Here is a 22,989-nt window from a genome sequence, read left to right on the forward strand (position 1 = left end):
GAGAGTTCAGCCAGCAGAGGGGCCAAGAGTAAAGCTTACTGTGCCTACTGTGGGAGTACTGAGCTTTATTTTAGTCAATGCAGTGCGGTCACCAAACTCTCCAAAGACCAGCTTAGAGAGTGGATACGGGTTAACAAGTGGTGCTGGCGCTGTGCACGAACTCACCAAGCCGCTCAGTGCACATTGAAGAAACCTTGCAACATCTGTCAGGAAAAACACCTACTGGCTCTTCACAAGATCAATACAAGAGAAGAGAGCTGTTAAAGAAGAGAGCTGCTTAACCAGCTCTGCGGCTGACTCGATCTTCCTGGACAGACCTGGAGCCGGGAATCAAGTCATGTTAATGGTCGTCCCTGTGCTTGTACATTATAAGTGATAAGTGACGTGACATTCGGCCAAGTATGGTGACCCATACTCAGAATTTGTGCTCTGCATTTAACCCATCCGAAGTGCACACGCACAGAGCAGTGAACACACACACACACTGTGAACACACACCCGGAGCAGTGGGCAGCCATTTATGCTGCGGCGCCCGGGGAGCAGTTGGTGGTTCGGTGCCTTGCTCAAGGGCACCTCAGTCACGGTATTGAGGGTGAAGAGAGAACTGTACATGCACTCCCCCCACCCACAATTCCTGCCGGCCCGAGACTCGAACTCACAACCTTTCGATTGTGAGTCCGATTCTCTAACCACCAGGCCACGACTTCCCATGAGGACACTTGAAACCTTTGCGATCCTTGATGATGGGTCAGAGAGGACCATGTTATTGCCAGCAGCAGCTAAGTTTCTTGGCATAAAGGGCTCTCCTGAAGTGCTTCCTTTGCGTACAGTCCAACAGGACATCCAGATCCTCCATGGCCACACGGTGTCTTTCCGTGTCTCACCAGCTGCAAACCCTCACACCAGCTATAAGATCAATGGTGCCTTCACAGCTGGCCGCCTCAGCCTAGCACAGCACACTTACCCCATTGACCGTCTGAAGAGGAAATACAAATACCAAAGTGGCATTCCTATACCTGCCTTAAGAGATGCTCAGCCTACACTCCTTGTAGGCTCCGACAACTCTCAGCTGATAACACCTGTCGAACCAGTCAGGCTTGGTCCACCAGGGGGCCGAGCCGCAGTCCGCACCAGGCTTGGGTGGACTCTTCAAGGCCCTACCCCATTCATGGGGCGGCCAATCCAACCTGCACAGTGTCTGTTTACTTCATCTACGCCACCAATTGATGAGCTTTACAAGCATGTTGAGAGGCTCTGGCAAGTAGACACTGTACCTTACCGACGTTGAAAGAGAGGGGGTGGGGGATGTCTCATCAATTCCGCCTCATCCCTGAAGATCGCCACCTTCTAAGGTTCCTGTGGCGGGACCTGAAGGTGGAAGAACCCCCAAGAACATTTGAGTGGCAAGTTTTGCCTTTCGGCACAACCTGTAGCCCGTGCTGTGCGACATACGCCCTGCAGCGCCATGTTGTTGACCACTGCCAGCCGGACGATTCTTGGTTGAGAACTGCTTTTACATAGATAACTGCCTGCAGAGCGTGGATGTGCAGGGTGAAGCTAAACTGCTGGTGGATCACCTCAGGGATCTTCTGATTTCAGCAGGTTTTGAGTTACGTCAATGAGCTTGCAACAATCCAGGCGTCTGGAGTCATTTGCCTCAAGAGGCCAGATCTGAAAGCCTGGACCTGTGGCTGGATAAAGTTAAGGCTGGAGAGAGCAGAATAAGTCCAATCCTCTGGAGTCAACACTCGGTCTCAGCTGGAATTGGGCAACCGACTCCTTGGGCTACAAACATAGGCCTGTGTCCTACGAGGTACCAACTCTGAGGAACATTTACAGAGTTCTAGCTGCTCAATATGATCCCTTGGGTTACATGTTACCTTTCTCCACCCTAGCAAAGCTCATCGTCAGGCAGCTGTGGGATAAGAAGCGAGGTTAGGTTGACTCTAACTTACCCGCCGAACTCCTGCAAGCCTGGCCCAGCTGGGAGGCTGAACTGGTGTCCTTACCTCTCCTCACATTTCCACGTGCATATGTTCCGGCGGACGCCAACTTTGAGGGTGCTACCCGTGAGGTGCACATCTTCGCAGATGCGTCTGAGCAGGCTTTTGGAGCTGTAGCCTACATGAGAACTGAGGACAAGGAAGGCCATATCTACCTGTCTTTCATCCTTGCTCGTTCACGAGTAGCTCCAAGATGTCTGCATTCTATCCCACGCCTGGAGCTTTGTGGAGCTCTGGTTGCAGCGGAGCTGGCTCATGTCCTCGAGAGGGAACTAACCTTGACAGTGACTTGAACTTTGTTGTGGTCAGACTCCACTACAGTCCTAACCTGGCTACACTCCCAGTTTTGCCGCTACAAGGTCTTCGTAGGCGCCAGAATAACTGAGATACAGGATTTAACAGGAAAGTACACTTGGCTCTATGTGGACTCAGCGAATGATCCTGCTGATGATCTGACGAGAGGGAAGACCCTGGAGGCCCTAAAAGATCCCAACCGATAATCTCAAGGACCTCTCTTCCTTCTCCAGAACCCAGCCACCTGGCCAGAAAGATCCATCACTGAGGGAAGACCCTGGAGGCCCTAATAGATCCCAACCGATAATCTCAAGGACCTCTCTTCCTTCTCCAGAAACCAGCCTCCTGGCCAGAAAGATCCATCACTGAGCCATTTGAGGACAATGTGGAACTCCGGAAGACCACCTTTTGTGGAGTAACGATTACCTCACCAATGTCAATCAGCAGGGATGACAAGGTGTACCAAACCTGGAAGGAGCTCATAGATGCCACTGCTCTAGAAATCCTAGGACAAAACCCTTCAAGTTCACCACCTAATGCTGAAGAGTACCAACAGGCAGAGATGATTGTTCTTCCAGCGAGCACAACAACAGTCAATTCCAGAGGACTACAAACTCCTTGCAGCCGGGAAACCTGTCTCACCTGGGAGTCGATTACTCACCTTGGCTCCGGAGTTAGATAAATCCACGGACCTCATACGAGTAGGAGGTCAGCTACGACGTTTGGAAGGTCAAGATGACTTGAAATTGCACCCTGTAGTTCTGGATGCCTCACACCCAGTTACACGCTTGCTTATCCAAAGATTCGATTGAAACCGGCTCCATCCTGGTCTAGAGCGGGTCTTTGCGGCGGTCATTCCCGATAATCCATGGAAGGGAGGCGATTCGCAGACATCAGCGTTCTTGTGCCGAATGTCAGCGCTGGAGAGCTCAGCCTTCCATTCCCCAAATGGCGGACCTTCCCGTTGCTCGTCTCCGATTAAACAAACCCGCCTTCCATTCCACTGGCGTGGATTGTTTTGGACCCATGTTTGTGAAGATGGGCAGACGCCAGGAGAAACGCTGGGGGATAATATTTAAGTGTTTAACAACCAGGGCGGTACACTTGGATCTCCTCAGAAATATGGATGCGGATGCTTACTTGATGGCCCTAAGACGGTTCATCGCCAGAAGGGGGACACCTGCAGAGTTGTTGTCCAACCAAGGGACCAACTTCAGAGGAGGAGAACGGGAACTTAGAGAGCTTTTGCCAGTATGGAGCCAACCTTGCAGAAACGACTCGCGCATCAGAGGATTAAGTTTCAGTTTAACCCCCCAGCAGCTCCACACTTTGGTGGAGTGTGGGAGAGAGAGGTCTGCTCCGTCAAGTCGGCACTTTACACCTGTGTGGGGGCACAACCTGTTCATGAAGATGTCCTTCTCACCGTTCTCCTGGAAGTTGGGTAATGTATCTGCCGACATTGCGGATATCGACCCTGTGACACCCAATAGTCTGCTTATGGGGCGGCCCGATGGATCTCTTCCCCAAGTGGTCTATCCTGAGACGAAGCTCCTGAATCGCAGACGCTGGAGGCATTCACAAGTTCTCGCTGACAAATTCTGGTCCAGACTCATCAGAGAATATCTCCCTGGGCTGCAGACCAGACAGAAATGGCACTCCACTTCTCCTGAACTACTGGATAAGGCTGTTGTCATGCTGGTGGACCCACAGCTACCTCGAGACCTGTGGCCCATTGGACATGTAGCCAAGGTCCACCGCAGCGACGATGGATGCATCAGATCCGCTCATGTGGACATCAGAGGACATGTGTACATGTACACATGACCGGTAGCTCGGTTGGTGATGTTGCCAGCTCTCCCGTCGGGGGATGATGATGCCACGGTGAGCCCCCCTCAGCCTGACTGACGAGCCTTTTAATGGAAGCAAATGTGCTTGCACATTTGGGGGCGGCTGTATAAAAGGTTCTAACGTTTCTGGGTGCCTGCCGCTTTAAGACTCTTCTTCGGTGGTCACGGGAGAGGAAGTGTGTAGCTAGTGTGTTGGTTATAGTGAGTTCGGAAACGTGTTCAAGTTCAGCAGCATAGTTCAGCCTATGTACCTGTGTTGTGTAGTTTCCTTAATCTGTTCTGAACGATCCAGCTTCCAATATTTATGTAGGCCCCAGAGTCCAGAAAGGCGTGACAGTCGTGAGTGTGGTTCTCCCTCCGCAGTTTCACCGGAAAGAGAGTCGATGATGTGGTTGAGGACTTTACGGCGGAGATCCCACCCGATAGTAGCCTCAAACTTACTACCGGGCTGACTCTTTTTACCGGGCAGGAATGGATGGAATGCTCCGAGCCACCGCAATATAAGCATAGTCCTTGGGACCTCCGCCGCTCTCTCTCCCTCCGGGAAAGCCGAGCTCTACCCACCTGCATGGGTTCGTGATCGTTGACGGGACCGACCATGTTGTCTCGACTCGAGCGGCCCCTTTCCGGAGAGACGTAATTCCGTGTAGGACTGACTTGTCTACCCAGGCAGTTAATCCGAGCGTCCACCCGAAGTGCAAGGTCGATTAGGCCGTTGAACGTTGGGGGCAACTCGAGGAGGTAGATCTCCTTCTGAACACGGTCGGCCAGCCCATGCAAGAATCGATCCCACTGCGCCACCTCGTTCCACTGGCACGCGGCCACCAGGGTGCGGAAATTAATGGAAAAGTCCGCCACCGATGATTCTCCTTGTTTGAGGTCCGAGAGCTGGTGAGCGGCCTCCCTGCCGGCCGCGGCTCGATCGAACACCCGTTTCATCTCTTCGGAGAGGGCGTGGAATGAGGCGCAACACGGATGTTGATTCTCCCACACAGCCGTCCCCCATAAGGCGGCACTGCCAGAGAGTAGGGTAAGAGCAAACGCAACCTTGGACTCCTCTGTCGGGAAGGTGCGGGGCTGCAATGCAAAATGCATGGAACATTTATTAAGGAAAGTCTTGCAAAAGTCGAGGCTCTGGCCGGAAGTGATCCTGGGAGGTCTCCCGGGGGACGGGCAGCGCAGGCGGTGCGGTGGGTGCAGTGGGAGAGTTGATGAATCCGCTGGGTGAGCTCGGACACCTGTGTCACCAGCGCTTGGATCGCGCGTCCGGTGTTCACGATGCTCTCCTGCTGCTGATCCATGCGGTTGACGCTGTGGTGAATGAATTCAGACAGTGAAGTGGTGCTCGCTGCTTCCAGGTTTGGTGTGAGCATTCTGTAACGACTGGGTGAAGGAGTGGCAGGAAGCAAGTGCGAGATTAATGATATTTAATGAAGACAATGATACAGACAGTACTTGAGACACAAGCAACGCTGGGAGGAATGCACAGTCCAAGATGGTGGTGATGAGTGACGAATCCGGAAGGAGGAGGAGAGTAGACAGCAGGAGAGGGTGACACAGGAACTGCGGGAAAGCGAGCCGAAGGTAAGTGGTGTTGCTTGGTGGTGGGTTACGTAGAGTGGACGGGGTTCCGGGGAGAGACGGACATTCAATGCAGAAACACACAATAAAGCAAAGCATAGGTCATAAACATGAAACAACGCTCTCACGAACACAAGACGCTAGACAAGCCAATATATAGGGATGAGTAATGAGTGACAGCTGTTGCTGATGACAATTAACGGAGACGCCCACAAACTAATCAGTGCTGTGTAACACAAAGACTACACCCATAAAGTGCAAAACCCAGAAATCACGGTTTACCAACCGTGACACTGTCCCAACATAAGATTTTTCTAGTTCTAGTCGTTCATTTGTTATATTCAACTAATCAGAGGTTTATATTAAATTTACATAATCAAATCTTAATATATTCCGCGCTCAAGCACATGCATTAAGTTTGACACAAAGTAAAAGCCTAATAATTGTGAAAAATGAGACATTTTAATTATTTATTAATAAACAAATGTTTTCTTGTCTGCTGCAAGATGAAATTAACAGTGCTGGCTCCTTCCGACAGAGAAATGCAACATTCACAGATTGTTGAATGTTGAATATTAATGCGCCCTGTCATTAATGCAAATTAATAATTTTTGCACAAATACTTGCATATGAACATTAATTCATTTTGCATTACAACGAAAATTATTTTTTACATGCAATTATCCAAAATGAAACCAAACAAGATTTGTAATGAAGATAAAATAAATAAGAATAAAAGCTGCACATCTACCATCACACGTGCAGTGCAAATCTTGCACATATTTTACACACCTGCATTTAAATGCAGCTGCATTTATTTATTTATTTTTTTTCATTAAATAATATGAAAGCAAGTAGTGCTGGGTGATAAATCGATTTTATCAATTAACTCGAATTTGTAATTTACATCGGTTTGTTTGAATGAAAATCGTTTTTTTTTTAAAACATCCACCGACGCACCACTCAGTTCTCCCGTAGTTCAGAGTGGCTCAACCCTCCCCCGGGAGTCTGACAGAGACACGCCGCCGAGCAAAGGATGAGCGGAGCGGTGTGATTCTGACTGGAGCCTCCATCATGAGTACAATTCATGCCAACAGCCCGTAATATATTTACAATATATATATGTAATATATAGCCTGCATATTCAGCAAGAATTCATGTTAAACATATTTAGCTATGGCTTGATCAGGTTATAATGACTGCAATAGTCGAGAGGGATGTTAAAGGCTATATGAGTTTATCTGTTTCTTTTACTGATTATTTTCGGGTTAAAGCATGATTTAAACAGATAAAGCACATTCACACGCAATCGCTTTAGCAATAATGCATTCACACAAATGTAATCTTACAGTGCTACTACATTATCAGTAGGCTATTTGATTTTGAAATCATGAACAAATTAATCGATCTGTTTAGATAAAATAACTGACAAAAATGTACTATTATTTTCCTCACAAACAAAATTTGCACAGCTGATGGACTAGTATTAACAAAAAATAAATAATAATAATAAATAATATATAATAAAAAATAATAATAATATAAAATAAAGGTCTTTCCAGCATTAAGGTAATAGAATTACAGTTTTTTTATCATCTTGTCTCAGTTATAAGTTTACAACTACATTGAAACTTGTTTTGAAAAATTTCTTTGTCATTTGAATATTGATTTTAAAATCGATTTAAATCATAAATGAGATTTTTTTTTAGGCCATATGCTATCGCCCAGCACTAAAAGCAAGTAAAGAAGGATCCCTTTAACTTCAAAATCACTTATGTTGTCAGTTAATGAAGCTCTTTTTTTACATCGTGTGCATTTTGTTGATTATAATGAGAGAACTTGAGTTTAATCGTGAGGTCGGTTTATTAATCCGTCCATTCTTTAGAGTTTCAAAGATTTAGCTAAATCGTGCAGGTTTAATTTATTAGTTTCTTGTTTTAGGCTAATTAGGCATAATTAATGTGAATGAAATTATATAGCGCTTCATGTTTAAACATGCAACAATTTCTTAATCAGTTTACAGACTAATGTCTTTTTCCCAAGAAGATATCAGTCAAAATAAAGGACAGGTAACGAATAACAAAAATGCAAGTTGTTTTAGTAAAGGAATTTTAAAATATAAATTAAAATATAGGCATAATATATGAAAATATTGACATTGCATATTAATCCATGTACCCTACCCCTTTAAAATAGGCTACCACTTTTAATGCTCCTATGCAAAGTAATATAACACATAATTCATATAATATAAATAATACTGCACACCTTTTAAATGTATCAAATCTAAAATATGTCTTATATTTTAAAATATGTCTAATATCTGAAATAAAATAATACCATGTAGCTTAGAGAAAATATAAGCACAGACTCAGGCACAGGCTTGACATTTATCCTGCTTGAATTCGTTCTAATAAATGCACATAACTTCATAAGTACCAAACTTTCATCTGTGAATATTACATATTAAATTTATTAAATATTTTAACTATAGTCTTTTTCTTTCATTTTCCGTGACTGAAGCCGTCAAATGTAACACATCAGCGAGGCAAATCTGACGTTTATTTGCGAAAATGTGCTTTGATGCGCTTGTTTGATAACTTGTGGTTAAATCACCACTCAGCGGTCAAAAGCTGCAAATGCACTTTACAGATGTCGCGGCGGTAAAAAGGGCCTTTAGGCTGTCTACTTAGTGTACCTTCTTGATGCAACATGGGTGTGAGTGTCGCCTCTTTCCAGAGCATACAAATTGGTACATCTGCAGAGGGCCACAAAAAAAAATTCAAGTGGATACTGAATGAGTGGGCTACAGTGCTTTTCAGAGATGAGTTCTGCATGAACCTCCCTAACAGGCGTAGGAGGGTCTGACGTTGCCCTGGGGAGAGACCAGGGCTTAATTTGATCGGGCACCTCATTTTGGTGGATCCCCCTCCTCCGGAGGTGGCATTTCCGTATGGCAGACAGATTAACCAAAATTAATATCTCTATTATAATTCATTTTTATTATTTTAAATCAGAGGGTTTACAAATATTTAACCAATGATAAGTATTTAAAAGAGCTTGTCAGTAAAACTTCATTACGCCATTGGATCCTCAAGCTCTAAGCGAAACCTCGTAACTTCCACCGCCTCCACTCAGATTGACGTGCGCACACGGCCTGGAGGAGACAGACAGCTTATTCGCAAAGCAAGGGTAAACACATAACTGTTTGAATAGTACAGCATTTTCTTTACTCAAACACTATGTTTGTAAAGTCTAATGTCTTTGTGTGTTTGAAGACTGGAGAAGTACGTTTTTTGCCATCTAGCCAATATACTTTGTAGGTTTTGAATATCCTGTGCATAAGTGCTTTATCGTTTATATCATGAGACATTGGCCGAGTTTACTAAACAACAAGAAAAACTAAGCGCCCATATAGCAACAAAAGGAGATGATAGCATTTAATGCGCTGCACTTGCCTCAGATGCGGACCAAACACAAGATATCTTCATTCGCTGGCCAAAGACCTTGTTAACTCCATTTGAGCTGGTTTGTCACATGTCTGATACAACACAAACATTGACGTCGCAGTGTTGTTTAATATTTGATCCCCCCCCCCCCTTTTCTTTCCTTTCCCCCCTTGTATTTTAGTAGATTGTGCCATGAAACTGTTTTATTTGTCAACAACCACCAGACATCATATTGTGTGTATTTGGTTGCTTAAACTCAACAAACTACGAAAAATAACTCTTATATAGGCTAATACTCGCGAGCTTTGGATGTGACTGCGAGGGAACATACAGCATGTGGAGTGCGCGAGTACCAAATGGCTTAAAAAACTTAAAAGGAGTGCAAATTATACATTTTTGTGACAATGCAACAATTACCTGATTAGTCAGGTCAAGTGACAGTTCTGTCAGCTGTCCCGATCGAAATGTTAGTGAGTCTTGTATCGCAGCTTGCAGCAGGTTCGCTGTAGTGCAAACAAGATGCGCTGATGTGAAGCACGCTCCGAGAGAGTTTATGGCTTCGAATAATTGATTGAATCTTGTTTGTGTGGATTTATTTTATTATTCAAACCTACAAGCTATGTTGAATAAATGCAGGGATTAACCTCATTATAAACTTTAAAGCTGCAAGAATTATTAAAACTACAGAATTGTAGGACCTGATTAAATATAACTATTTGTCACGGTTGGTAAACCGTGATCTCGGGGTTTTGCACTTTGTGGTGAAGTCTGTGTGTTTCACGTCTGCACTGATTAGTTTGTGGGCGTCTCCGTTAATTGTCATCAGCAGCAGCTGTCACTCATTACTCACTCCATATATATATTGGCTTGTCTCATGTCTTGTGTTTGTGAGAACGTTGTTTAATGTCGGTAACCCTGTCTTTTGCTTCTGTATCGTTTGCGTTTGGATGTCCGTGTCTTTCCCCAGAACCTCATCCACTCTCCGCACTTTCACTCAGCATCAGACTTACCTTCGGCTCTATTCCCTGCAGTTCCTGTGCCATCCTCTCCTGCTGCCTTCTCACCAGCATCATCTGGATTACTCACCGTCTCCCCACCATCTTGGATTGTCGTCTTCCCAGCATTGTCTTTGTACACTTGTTTGTTTGTCTAATTCTCATTAAATTGTTAACTCGCACTTGTTTCCAGCTCCTGCTTCACCCAGTCGTCACAGAACCTTCTCACCACCATGGAAGCGGCGAGCACCAACACTCTCACGGACTTTATGCACCACAGTGTTAAACCCATGGATCAGCAGCAGGAGAGCATCTCGAACACCGGACGCGCTGTCCAAGCACAGGTGGCACAGGTGTCCGAGCTCACCCAGCAGATCCATCAGCTCACTTCTCCCACTGCGCCCATCGCACCGCTTGCGCCGCCTGTCCCCCGGGAGACCCCCCAGGATCACTTACGGCCAGAGCCGCGACTTCCGGCGCCAGAAAACTACTCCGGTGAGCCAGCTTTTTGCAGAACTTTTCTGAATAAATGTTCCATGCACTTCGCCTTGCAGCCCCGCACCTTCGCCACCAAGGAATCCAAAGTGCCATTTACGCTCACGCTACTGTCGGGCAAGGCCGCCCTATGGGGGACGGCGGTGTGGGAGAATCAACATCCGTGTTGCGCCTCGTTCCACACCCTCTCGGAGGAAATGAGGAGGGTATTCGATCGTGCCGCGGCTGGCAGGGAGGCCACTCACCAGCTCTAAGACCTTCGCCAAGGAACATCTTCAGTCACGGATTACTCCATTCCATTCCGTACCCTGGCGGCCGTGTGCCAGTGGAACGAGGCAGCGCAGTGGGATCGATTCCTGCATGGGTTATCCGACCATGTTCAAAAGGAATCTACCTCCTCGAGCTGCCCCACACACTTAAAGGTCTTATTGACTTGGCCTTACGAGTTGATGCACGGATTAATCGCCTAGGTCACCAGACCAGTCCTACGTGCCATACCATCTCTCTGGTTAGGGAAGCTCGAGTCGAGAGAATGCGGTCGGTCCCGTCGACGACCACGAGGCCATGCAGGTGGGTAGAGCTCGGCTGTCCCGGAGGGAGAGGGAATGGCGGAGGTCCCAAGGACTATGTTTATACTTTGGACGCTCAGAACATACAATCTTCTCCTGCCCGGTAAAAGAGCCAGCCCGGTAGTAAACTTGAGGCTACTATTGGGTGGGATCTCCGCTGGGAATTCCTCAACTACATCATCGACCCTCCTTCCGCTGAAACTGCGGTGGAAAGATCACTCTCACAGCTGCCACGCCCTTCTGGACTCCGGAGCCGAAGGTAATTTCATCGATTCACACCTTGCACATCACCTGAACATTCCTGTCTTGCCTGTGTCTCTTCCCATCCATGTCACTGCACTCAACGGCCAGGAACTGCCTCACGTCACACACCACACTGAACCCATCACACTACTCACTTCTGGCAATCACAATGAAACCATATCCTTTTTTCTCATGGACTCCCCTGTAGCTCCCATTGTGTTAGGTAACCCCTGGTTAATTAAACATAATCCACGAGTGGAGTGGGGTTCCAACACAGCCACATTGTGGAGTGAAAGTTGTCATGAGTCTTGTCTGGTTCCTGCTTGTCCTGTTGTCCCTGTTTCTGTCTTTCAGAAGGAGAACATGGTATTGCCAAATGTGCCCGCAGAGTATCTGGACCAGAAGGAAGTGTTAAATAAGTCCCGTGCTGCTTCTCTTCCTCCGCATAGTCCCTACGACTGTGCCATAGATTTAGTGCCAGGTAAGTCTCCGTCTAAGGGCAAGTTATACTCTCTTTCTATTCCTGAGAGGGAGGCCATGGAGAAATACATTTCTGATTCCTTAGCATCTGGGTTCATGCGTCCTTCCTCTTCTCCAGCGGGGGCGGGATTCTTTTTGTGGGTAAGAGGGATGGTTCTCTGCGACCTTGCATTTATTACTGAGAGCTGAACAACATTACGATAAAGAACACTTATCCATTACCACTCATGTCTTCAGCTTTAGAGAGATTACAGGGAGCATCTGTATTCACAAAATTGGATTTACGTAATGCTTATCATTTGGTCCGCATCAGGAAGGGGGATGAATGGAAAACCGCCTTTAATACCCCCAGAGAGCACTTTGAATACGTGGTGATGCCGTTCGGGCTCTCCAATTCGCCCGGGGTTTTCCAAGCACTTGTGAATGACGTGTTGAGAGATATGGTTGATCAGTTTATATATGTTTACCTGGATGACATACTGATTTTTTCTTCATCTCTCCAGGAACACGTTCAACACGTCAGACGAGTGCTCCAGAGGTTACTTGAGAATGGGCTTTTTGTCAAGGTGAAGAAATGCGTATTCCATGCACAGTCTGTTCCCTTCCTAGGGTATATCGTCTCGTCTGAGGGAATACGTATGGACCCAGACAAAGTTAAGGCTGTGATAGATTGGCCATCTCCAGATTCCCGTAAGGCCCTACAGCGGTTTCTGGGGTTCGCCAATTTCTATCGCCGTTTCATTCGCAATTTCAGCCAACTAGCCTCACCTCTGACAGCTTTGACCTCTCCCAGTACTCCGTTCAGGTGGTCGGACGCAGCTGAGTCTGAGTTCACTAACCTCAAAAGCCACTTCATTTCGGCTCCCATCCTTGTGGCCCCTGATCCCACACGGCAGTTCGTGGTGGAGGTAGACGCGTCAGAGGTGGGGGTAGGAGCAGTGTTTTTTCCCAACGGGCTGTTTCGGACGATAAGGTACATCCTTGCGCGTTCTATTCTCATCGATTATCTCCTGCTGAATGTAATTATGACATTGGTAACAGAGAGTTGTTGGCCGTCAAATTAGCTTTAGAGGAGTGGCATAACTGGCTGGAAGGCTCAGGGGTACCTTTCATTGTTTGGACCGATCATAAGAATTTACGGTACATTAGAACTGCCAAAAGACTCAATTCCAGGCAGGCTCGGTGGGCACTTTTTTTTCGGTCGCTTTGATTTTACTTTATCGTACCGCCCGGGTTCCAAAAATGTCAAACCCGATTCTTAATCTCGTCTTTTTGATCCCTCCGCCCGCCCGGTGAAGACAGCCTTAGAAGGGGTAACCCCTCCGCCCGCTTGTCCATTTATTTGTGCTGGAGGAGTTAAGGTCCGAAGTCGTCAAGTGGGGTCATTGTTCTAACGTGGCTTGTCACCCAGGGATAAATCGAACTAATGGGTTGGTTAAACAACGATTCTGGTGGCCACGTATGGCTCGGGACATCCGCGATTATTTTTTGGCTTGCTCAGTTTGCGCCCAGTGGTAAGTCATCTAACTGGCCTCCTGATGGGCTTCTTCAACCGCTGTCTGTCCCTTCGAGACCCTGGTCCCACATCTCGCTAGATTTTGTTACCGCCCTACCGCCCTCTAATGGCATGGCATTTTTTTTGACCGTAGTGGACCGGTTCTCGAAGGCGGCACATTTCATTCCAAATTACCTACAGCCAAGGAGACAGCGGTCACTGTCTTAGATCACATCTTTCGGCTTCATGAGTGAGTGATGTGACATTCAGCCAAGTATGGTGACCCATACTCTGAATTTGTGCTCTGCATTTAACCCATCCGAAGTGCGCACACACAGAGCAGTGAACACACACACACACTGTGAACACACACCCAGAGCAGTGGGCAGCCATTTATGCTGCGGCGCCCGGGGAGCAGTTGGGGGTTTGATGCCTTGCTCAAGGGCACCTAAGTCGTGGTATTGAAGGGTGGAGAGAGAACTGTACATGCACTCCCCCCACCCACAATTCCTGCCGGCCCGGGACTCGAACTCACAACCTTTCGATTGGGAGTCCGACTCTCTAACCATTAGGCCACGACTTCCCTTCATGGCCTCGCGGTAGACTTGGTTTCCGACAGGGGATCTCAATTTATATCCAAATTTTGGAAAGAGTTTTGTAAATTGCTAGGAGCGTCAGTTAGCTTGTCTTCGGGTTATCATTCCCAAAGTAACGGACAATCTGAGCGAGCCAACCAAGATTTAGAGAGGACGTTGCGATGTTTGGTCTCCAAGAATCGGCTAAGGCCGATCCCCACCGGTCAAAGCCTCCCGTTTACGTCGAGGGTCAAAAAGTGTGGCTTTCTACCAGTAACATTCCTCTGCGCTTGGTGTCTAAAAAAATTAGCTCCCAAATTTATTGGCCCGTTTACTGTCACCAATATCATTAGTCCGGTGACAGTCTGCCTCAAACTACCTCCAGCATACAGGAGGATACACCCCACCTTTCATGTGTCCAAAATTAAACCTGTGTTTTATGCATGTATTAAAGGTCCTATGACATGAAAATTTCACTTTCTGAGGTTTTTTAACATTAATATGAGTTCCCCTAGCCTGTATATGGTCCCCAAGATTCTAGAAATTTTAATTGGTGCAAATCGAGATTTTGCTATCTTTCTTTCCCTTTGAGAAAATGGAAGCTCAAATGGGCTGATCTGGAATCTCCTCTTTGTGACGTTGCAAAGAGAATTGTTACCTCCCCTTTCTCTGCTTTGCCCGCCCAAATATTTACATATAATTCAGTCGCAATGTCAGGACAGGCGTTACAAACAGACTTTTATGATATGGATTCGACAGCACCGGCACAAACAGTGAGTAACAGTGTTCATTAATGCCTGATCTGTGATCAGTGATTTCTGATGTGTAGCTAATTATTCAAGTCCACACAGACTTTCTTTCTAAATCGTTTAATACTGTTTATGCATCAGTGAATCAAGCCAGTGACAACGATCAACTTCACGTTGTTTCTCTTAGTAGCATGAAACAAATCTCTTATTTAAATTGTGATTTAACTACAGAGAGCGATCAAAGAATGCTCCCTTTTTTCGGAGCTCTCACACATCGTGAGTATATCAGCACTCTTGCCCAAACTGCCGTTACAATGAATGACGCTGTTATGCTACACAATGGAGCTCTTACTGTATTCATGTGTTTGCTGTTAGTTGTGGTGAAAGCATTTTGTGAGAGAGAACGTGTTGCAATAATGACGAGATCACTGCTTTCACGCGATAAACAGACTCTGTCTACTCAATGCTCATCACTGCAGCCTTTCATGTGATGGGAAAAGATCGAAAAAAAATAATTATATAAATCAACAAATCCACGATTCGTTAATCTCGACAGCTGTAATAATATGTAATAATATATATATATATGTATATATATATATATATATATATATATATATATATATATATATTTGAGAGGGGTTCCACATGAAATACGCATTTCAAATGCAAAGATGTCAGCCAATCACAACAGTTGTCGTTTACTCGGAGCCTCACAGCAGACACGCCCCTTTAAACAGAGCATTCAAGCCAGAGGGCAAATATTAAGATATAAAAATGCTTTTTATTTCTAAGTTTTAAATGTAAAAATCATACTAACAATATAAGTACACCTAAGGAAACATTAAAAAGCATGGAAAACCGCCTTTAATACCCCCAGAGAGCACTTTGAATACTTGGTGATTCAAAAAGCACTGTCACGGTTGGTTGGTAAACCGTGATCTCTGGGTTTTGCACTTTGTGGTGAAGTCTGTGTGTTTCGCGTCTGCACTGATTAGTTTGTGGGCGTCTCCGTTAATTGTCATCAGCAGCAGCTGTCACTCATTACTCACTCCATATATATTGGCTTGTCTCACGTCTTGTGTTTGTGAGAACGTTGTTTAATGTCGGTAACCCTGTCTTTTGCTTCTGTGTCATTTGCGTTTGGATGTCCGTGTCTTTCCCCGGAACCTCATCCAGTCTCCGCACTTTCACTCAGCATCAGACTTACCTTCGGCTCTATTCCCTGCAGTTCCTGTGCCATCCTCTCCTGCTGCCTTCTCACTTTATCATCTGGATTACTCAACGTCTCCCCACCATCTTGGATTGTCGTCTTTCCAGCATTGTCTTTGTACTCTTGTTTGTTTGTCTAATTCTCATCAAATTGTTAACTCGCACTTGTTTCCAGCTCCTCCTTCACCCAGTCGTCACACTATGACATAGAGATTTGAAAAATAAAATTCCACAACTTTTTCAAAAGGTTTTTAAGCCTGGAAATTGTTGTTTTAAAATCGCATGGCATTTCATGACCTTACAGATAACTTTTTCTGTTTATTTAACAGCTGTGGTGAAGGTTATGGCATATATCTTGCACTACCCTTCCATCTGGCATCCTTCCATTCCATAAAGTAGCCTAATCAGCTTCATTTTCAGAAGGTGCGATGGTGAGAACGTGTGTGTAATCAATGCATCCAACCACACTGGAAATCCTAAAGGAAATTCTAATTATTAGGTTACTTAGAGGTCACAAAAAGATGTTATCAAGTGAACGCCATTTAAAAATGGTACCTTTCAAATAAAAATGCATGTGTATATGGCAAAATAAATTAAATTCAATTAAATCCTCTCCTGATGTAAATGTAACTCACTGCAAATTAATGCCGTCTCCTCATCTTATGGATCCAACTAAATGCAACTGATGCAGGCTCTTAAAATCACTTAAACTGGTCCAGCAATGTGATTGCGCGAATGTTCCGTTACCTCTCCCTCCTATAATCACATGCCGGATCCGTTACCCCACTTTGTTCCAGGACCTCGCAATGTACAAATTAAGCACTGGGAGAGACATTTGTCACAAAATGTTGTACAGCATGAAAATTTTGGCAGATCATTGCTCATGGTTTGGGGAGGTCGGTGCGGTGCACTCTGGTGTTCCTCAGGGATAAACTTTGGGCATTTTTAGTATTTACATTTTTCCACTTGGCTAACTTTTTAGAACACTTGGTCCAGTCCAGTTTTCTCTGTCTAAACAGTCAGTTATGCTTATTGGTTCAACTCACCAGTTGCACAAAGCAGAGCCTGTAACCTTAAGTGTGGATGGCTCTTCTTTACAGTTTCAAACTAATCAACAAAAAAAAAATCTGGGGGTGATATTTGACCCCAACTTACCATTTGTTCGGCATGTTTGTAATACAGTCAAAGCATCTTTTTTAATCTCAGAAACATTGGCAAATTACATCCCATATTTACTTTTTCTGTGGATTAAAAGTTGATCAACATTTTTTTCTTTTGCATTTTGATTATTGTAATGCTTTGCTGACAGAAGTTACAAAAGCTACCCTAAGTAAATAACAGTTGATACAAAATTCAGCTGCAAGAACTCCGACTAAGACCAGTGCAAGGGAGCATATCACACTTATCTTGGAAAAATTGCTCTGCCTTCCTGTTAGTTTTAATTTTGATTTTAAAATTCTCATGCTCACTTATAAGACCTTGAATCATTTGGCATCTCAATATTTGTCAGAGCTTTTAACCCCCTACATCCCTCCATGTGTTCATACACTCTTCTGAAGCTGGTCTTTCAACGGTTCATACAACTCTGCTAAAAACTATAGGTGATCAGGCTTCTTCATTGGCTCCCAAATTGTGGAATTCCTTGCCCTCTGAGATTAGGAATGCACAATCCCTTAGTGTTTTTAAATGGTCCCTTGAAGTTCACTTTTTAGATTAGCTTTTATGTGATTAATTTGTCTTTTATTATAAAGGTTTGTATTCTTTTGTTAGATTTTTTTACTTCCTGTACTTTTCACTTATTTTATTTAAACTTGTCATCATCAAAAATGGCAGCCTGACAGGCCAGATTTGTTCTTATGGATGACAATGCACACCCACATCGAGCAAGGCTGGTGACAGAATTCTTGGAGGAGGAGGGCATCTCAAGGATGGAGTTGCCAGCCCAGTCACCCAACAGAAGTACTGAACAACCAATAGTTTTTGGTGCACTTTTGTCTTCACGAATGTGAGATAAGCCAATAACATTACAATAACATGTGATCAATAACATTGATTAATAGCAGACTTACATGTTATACATGAATATTGAACAATACCCTTGTCTTAGATGAAGAAGAGATAGTCACAATACTAATATTTAAAATCCAACAGGGAAAGGGATCATTTGTTGCTTTTGTATATGTAGAACATAAAGATGACCAAATAAATTGTGAATAATTTTTTCTGTTTATTTAACAGCTGTGGTGAAGGTCATGGCATATATCTTGCACTACCCTTCCATCTGGCATCCTTCCATTCCATAAAGTAGCCTAATCAGCTTCATTTTCAGAAGGTGCGATGGTGAGAACGTGTGTGTAATCAATGCATCCAACCACACTGGAAATCCTAAAGGAAATTCTAATTATTAGGTTACTTAGAGGTCACAAAAAGATGTTATCAAGTGAACGCCATTTAAAAATGGTACCTTTCAAATAAAAATGCATGTGTATATGGCAAAATAAATTAAATTCAATTAAATCCTCTCCTGATGTAAATGTAACTCACTGCAAATTAATGCCGCCTCCTCATCTTATGGATCCCTTATAAAAAAAAAATTTTTTTTTTAAAAAGACATGCAATTTATGTCACATTTACCGTGTCTGCATGATGAAAATGAGAGTTGTCCAGTGAGAAAAATAATATTGTTTCTATTTTCATTAAGATGATTTTTCTTACACCCCGGCAATTAATTTTACTTGTTTACCCCAGGAAACAAGACTAAATATCGTATATATTTTTTCTTTTATTGAAAATATATCATGATTTTAGATTTTTTTTATATTTGCATTTGAAATAGGGCAAAAATATCAGCAATAAAAGTATATATTATATTCTATATTATGCGCTCTCTGTCACGTCCATTGAAGGCTCGTCAGTAGATCACACGTGCGCTGATAGTGAACTGACCCAGGAACATCACCAGCCCCAGAGCAGGTCATCTTCAGAGAGCAAGTACTCCTGCCGAAAGACTCTGCAACGCATAGTGAGAGCAGCTGAGAAGATCATTGGTGTCTCTCTCCCCTCCCTCCAGGACATTTATGGAACACGTCTCACCCGCAAAGCCCTCTGCAGCACAGGTGATCCCACTCACCCATCACACAGCTTCTTCAGCCTGCTACCATCAGGGAGGAGACTGTGGAGTCTCCAGGCCAGGACCAGCAGACTGAAGGACAGCTTCATCCACCAGGCTGTCAGGAAGCTGAACTCACTGCCAAACTTGCCCCCCCCCCTTCTTCTACCCCAGGCACCCCCCCCCCCACACACACACACACACACTAATTATATGATTGCATGCACTAGCATTGGTCTGCTCACTACCTCATTCAGCATGGAACTGACGTCATTCCACTACCTCATCAGTCAGTTAAATAAAATATCTGCTCTTGAGCCCTTTGTCACTTTTCACTTTAATCAGACTTAAGATATTTTTAATAAGGGTTTTTTGCACTTTTATCTGCACTGTTGTTCACTTCATTGATTTGCACTCTATCTGTCATTTGCCCTGCACTGCTTTATTTAACTTCATTTTAAATGTTATTGTATGCCTTTTTTTACATTCCCTTATTGTATAGTTGTATCTACATTTTATATTTGATCTAGATTTTTTAGGCTTTAATGTTAATGTTATCTGTATGCACCGGGGTCTGAGAGTAACGCAACTTCGATTCTCTGTATGTATGTACTGTACATGTGGAAATTGACAATAAAGCAAACTTGAAACGATGGTTACATACATATCCTGAAAAATCCTTTTAAAACCGAAAGCTGAGGTTATCCGCTCGCTTATCCTCAGACACACCCGGGTATGTCACATAACCTGCTTTTTGGAATAGCCCCTAGACGTGTTTGTGTGTGTGTGTGTGTGTGTGTGTGTGTGAGAGAGAGAGAGAGGGAGAGAGAGAGAGAGAGAGAGAGAGAGAGAGAGAGAGAGAGAGAGTGAACTGACGAGAGACGGGCAGATATCGACAGCACTGGCTGCCCAAAGAACTTTTCAGCACATCTTTAGACAACATATATTTAACTAAATATTCCACAAAAACATTTTTTTTTTTAAACTTAAATCTTTATGCATTTTAATATTGTAGCGACAGCGCCTGGTTATGACTTTTATTTTGGTTCGGTCGCATGACGTCACAGAAATTCGCCCCGCTCCTGCGTCTGTTGTGATCCTGGCATAAGAAAGGTTTGTGCTTTACAACCTCTGTGGTTTAAGGAATTTAAGTCGTTTATTGGGTACAATTGTTCAATTAACGTTATAGTTTTTAATTATTTATGTAGTTTTAAATAATTATTAAATACAACGTTGAGACATTTATATAACACTTATGGACGTTCTTTTTGGGAATCAACACACGAGTCTTTGTGCGTCTAATTTCTCTGCGTGACTATGTGTATCGTGAATCAACACGAATTTAGGCACTAAAAAGTAATGACGGGAGAAATTATCATTAATTGAACAAAATGTTTCGTAAAATGATTCAAAGTTTCGCAGCGCTCGAAAGACTGCACGTTGGCGACAACAGCTGGTCAAAGCGTTGCAAATGCAAAGGAAACACAATGACGATTATAACTTTTTCAAACAAACTGCAAATGGTTTCAGAAAAGCCTAATCTACTAAATATAATCACAAATGCCAAATATACACAAGTAAACATCAAGTGCCTGTGCATACGTTATGTTATTTTATTATTTTGTAACTTATTAATTTTAATCTAAAGACAGGTAACCTCCCTGAGAAACAATTGAGATCAACTTGACATACTATTATAAAGATGGCGTTTATTAAAGAGGAGGTAGAAGACATGAAGACCGAAGAAGCATTCCAAGTGAAACATGAAGATACAGAAGAACAAACAGGTTGGTTAAAAAAATTTGCAAAGTCATTTGATCCTATTATAAATGATGACCTCAAATTCTTTGCATCACATTGGTGGCTTGTAAACGTGTCTTTTTCTTGGGGCACTGGGGTCAGGAGATGTATTCTAGAAAGTAGGATTAACTAGTCATATAAACTGCAAACTCTTGGTTAATTAACCATAATCTTTCAGATTTCATTTTTGAAAACCATGACCAGATGCAAATTCAGTCAACCCAGAGTTATTCGTGGTGAAAACACAAAGACATTCTCAAGAAGAATTCAAGAAACATTTTCTAAATGTATGAGCAAATCCTTTGAGTAATTTGCACGTAAAAATTCACCTTCCCGAATACTGTTTTCCAGATTCACAAATGCAAGGTAAACCTCAGATTTGATAGTTAAATGTATGTTAATAAATTCAAACAGTTTTTAAATTGGGTGCACATACATGCTTCTTCACATTAGCCTAATACTAGTCCATGAATTACAACTATTTGTATTATGTGTACAGGAATGTTCTGGCATCCTTAGACTCCCTTCTCAGGTTTGACTGTGGTATATTGCATAGATCAGGGGTGTCAAACTCTGTTCTTGGAGGGCCACAAGTAATCTTCAAGTCCTTGATTAGATCTTTCAGGTGTGTTTATTTAGAATTGGAGCAAAACTTTGAAGGAGTATGGCCATCCAAACCATAATCTTTCAGTTGACTGCTGGAGCACATACATAGTGCTCACATTGCTCCAGCATCAGCTGTTTCAGCTAGGGATGCATGATTATTATTATTATACCATTTCCAATATTGCCTTTCATGCAGTGTGCAATGTAGCTGTATGTGAATGTAAACGAGCAGCAAAGTTGTAAAGTCGAAAGTGCATGATAAATAAAGTTGTCTCCCAAAATTAAGAATCAACACTCTACAGCCTAAACGAGTCGTTATTAATTCCAATCACACTTCCATGACAGCTACATGTCACGGGGTAACACATTTGCATAATTCCTGCCTATGTTCTACTTTGGCCAGCAGCTAACAATTTGATCCCGCCCACAAACAACTGCTTCTAGTCTTGGGTGATATGCTCATTTTACAAATCATCATATTGCCGGCCCATGAGATCCACGATATTATAGTGTGTGCATGTGTACATTGGCGGGTGGGTGGGTTGGTGCAAGAGAGAGACTCTCTGTACTTATAGGCTTTTTCATAACTATTGTGGTGTTTTAAACCACATGAGCCTGAGAGAGAGAGAGCCTATGAAAGCACCAATAATTGAAATAATATACTTTCAAACATACTGATAAACTAACATGTTAAATATAAAATATATATATATTTCATATATATTCATAACAGCAGTCATACATCGCTATGAGGACTGCACGTCCTGTGACAGGTTTGCCTCAGAGCACGACAGTTATCATTCTAAAAGGTTTGTAGTCAATGGTGAAAATCAAAAGTAGATCTATTTTAAAGACAAACAGTTTAACACTAAATATTGGACATAAACAAATGTATTTAAAAAGTATTTAAGTATTTAAAATACTTTTACATAATAAGTTCATATTTAAGTATTTAAGTTCATACACACTTGGAGTAGATAAAGTTAAATTGAACGGATACATCAGTCATAAGGGCCTTTCGCACTGCTTTAGTTCCAGAACTAAATGTAAAGTACTAAAGTACTGGGAAGTACGTTCAACGTTCACAAAGAAGAATAATGTTAACAACAGGAGGATGGAGGACGCTGTGATCAGAGCTGTGTTTTTGTTGTGTCTCGCAGGTTTCAAAATAATGGACATGTAATGTCGACATATACGTAAAGCGATTGAAAAAAAGGAAAGAAGAAATCTCCAAAGACGACTTGCAGTGCTACATTTGCTACAAGTGCCTGCACTTCAGCGTCCGACCATTTAGCGCTGTTCATTATACTTGCAAAAAAAGTTGACACAATGTTTACAGTATGTTACACAGCATTTTAAATTATGGCAGGGGAGGGCGTTTTCGAATGCATCTGGCCAATCAGTGTCCACTTACTTCACGGGTAATACAAGTTGTGCTGGTTAGACCCTGCTCTGGAGTAGGAGCTTATTTGGTTCTCAAAAAAAGC

At 43.5% G+C, this 22,989-nt stretch overlaps 1 protein-coding gene across 2 annotated transcripts in view; it reads left to right on the forward strand.

Moving 5' to 3' along the window:
* Nucleotides 1–20,084: 20,084 nt before the first annotated feature.
* Nucleotides 20,085–22,989, forward strand: part of LOC132105965 (gastrula zinc finger protein XlCGF57.1-like) — a 33,063-nt gene continuing 30,158 nt past the window's right edge. Inside the window, exons 1-2 of one of the 2 annotated variants that reach the window (XM_059511542.1) lie at nucleotides 20,085–20,209; nucleotides 20,745–20,883. In XM_059511542.1, the coding sequence (XP_059367525.1) occupies nucleotides 20,799–20,883 (85 nt within the window). In that variant the 5' untranslated portion in view covers nucleotides 20,085–20,209; nucleotides 20,745–20,798. Of the gene's footprint in view, nucleotides 20,210–20,743; nucleotides 20,884–21,395; nucleotides 21,799–22,989 lie in introns of those variants that run through there. The other variant, XR_009424013.1, reaches the window with a different exon arrangement.

The sequence above is a fragment of the Carassius carassius genome, chromosome 26 (assembly GCF_963082965.1).
Source record: "Carassius carassius chromosome 26, fCarCar2.1, whole genome shotgun sequence".
NCBI classification, from domain to species: Eukaryota; Metazoa; Chordata; class Actinopteri; order Cypriniformes; family Cyprinidae; genus Carassius; species Carassius carassius.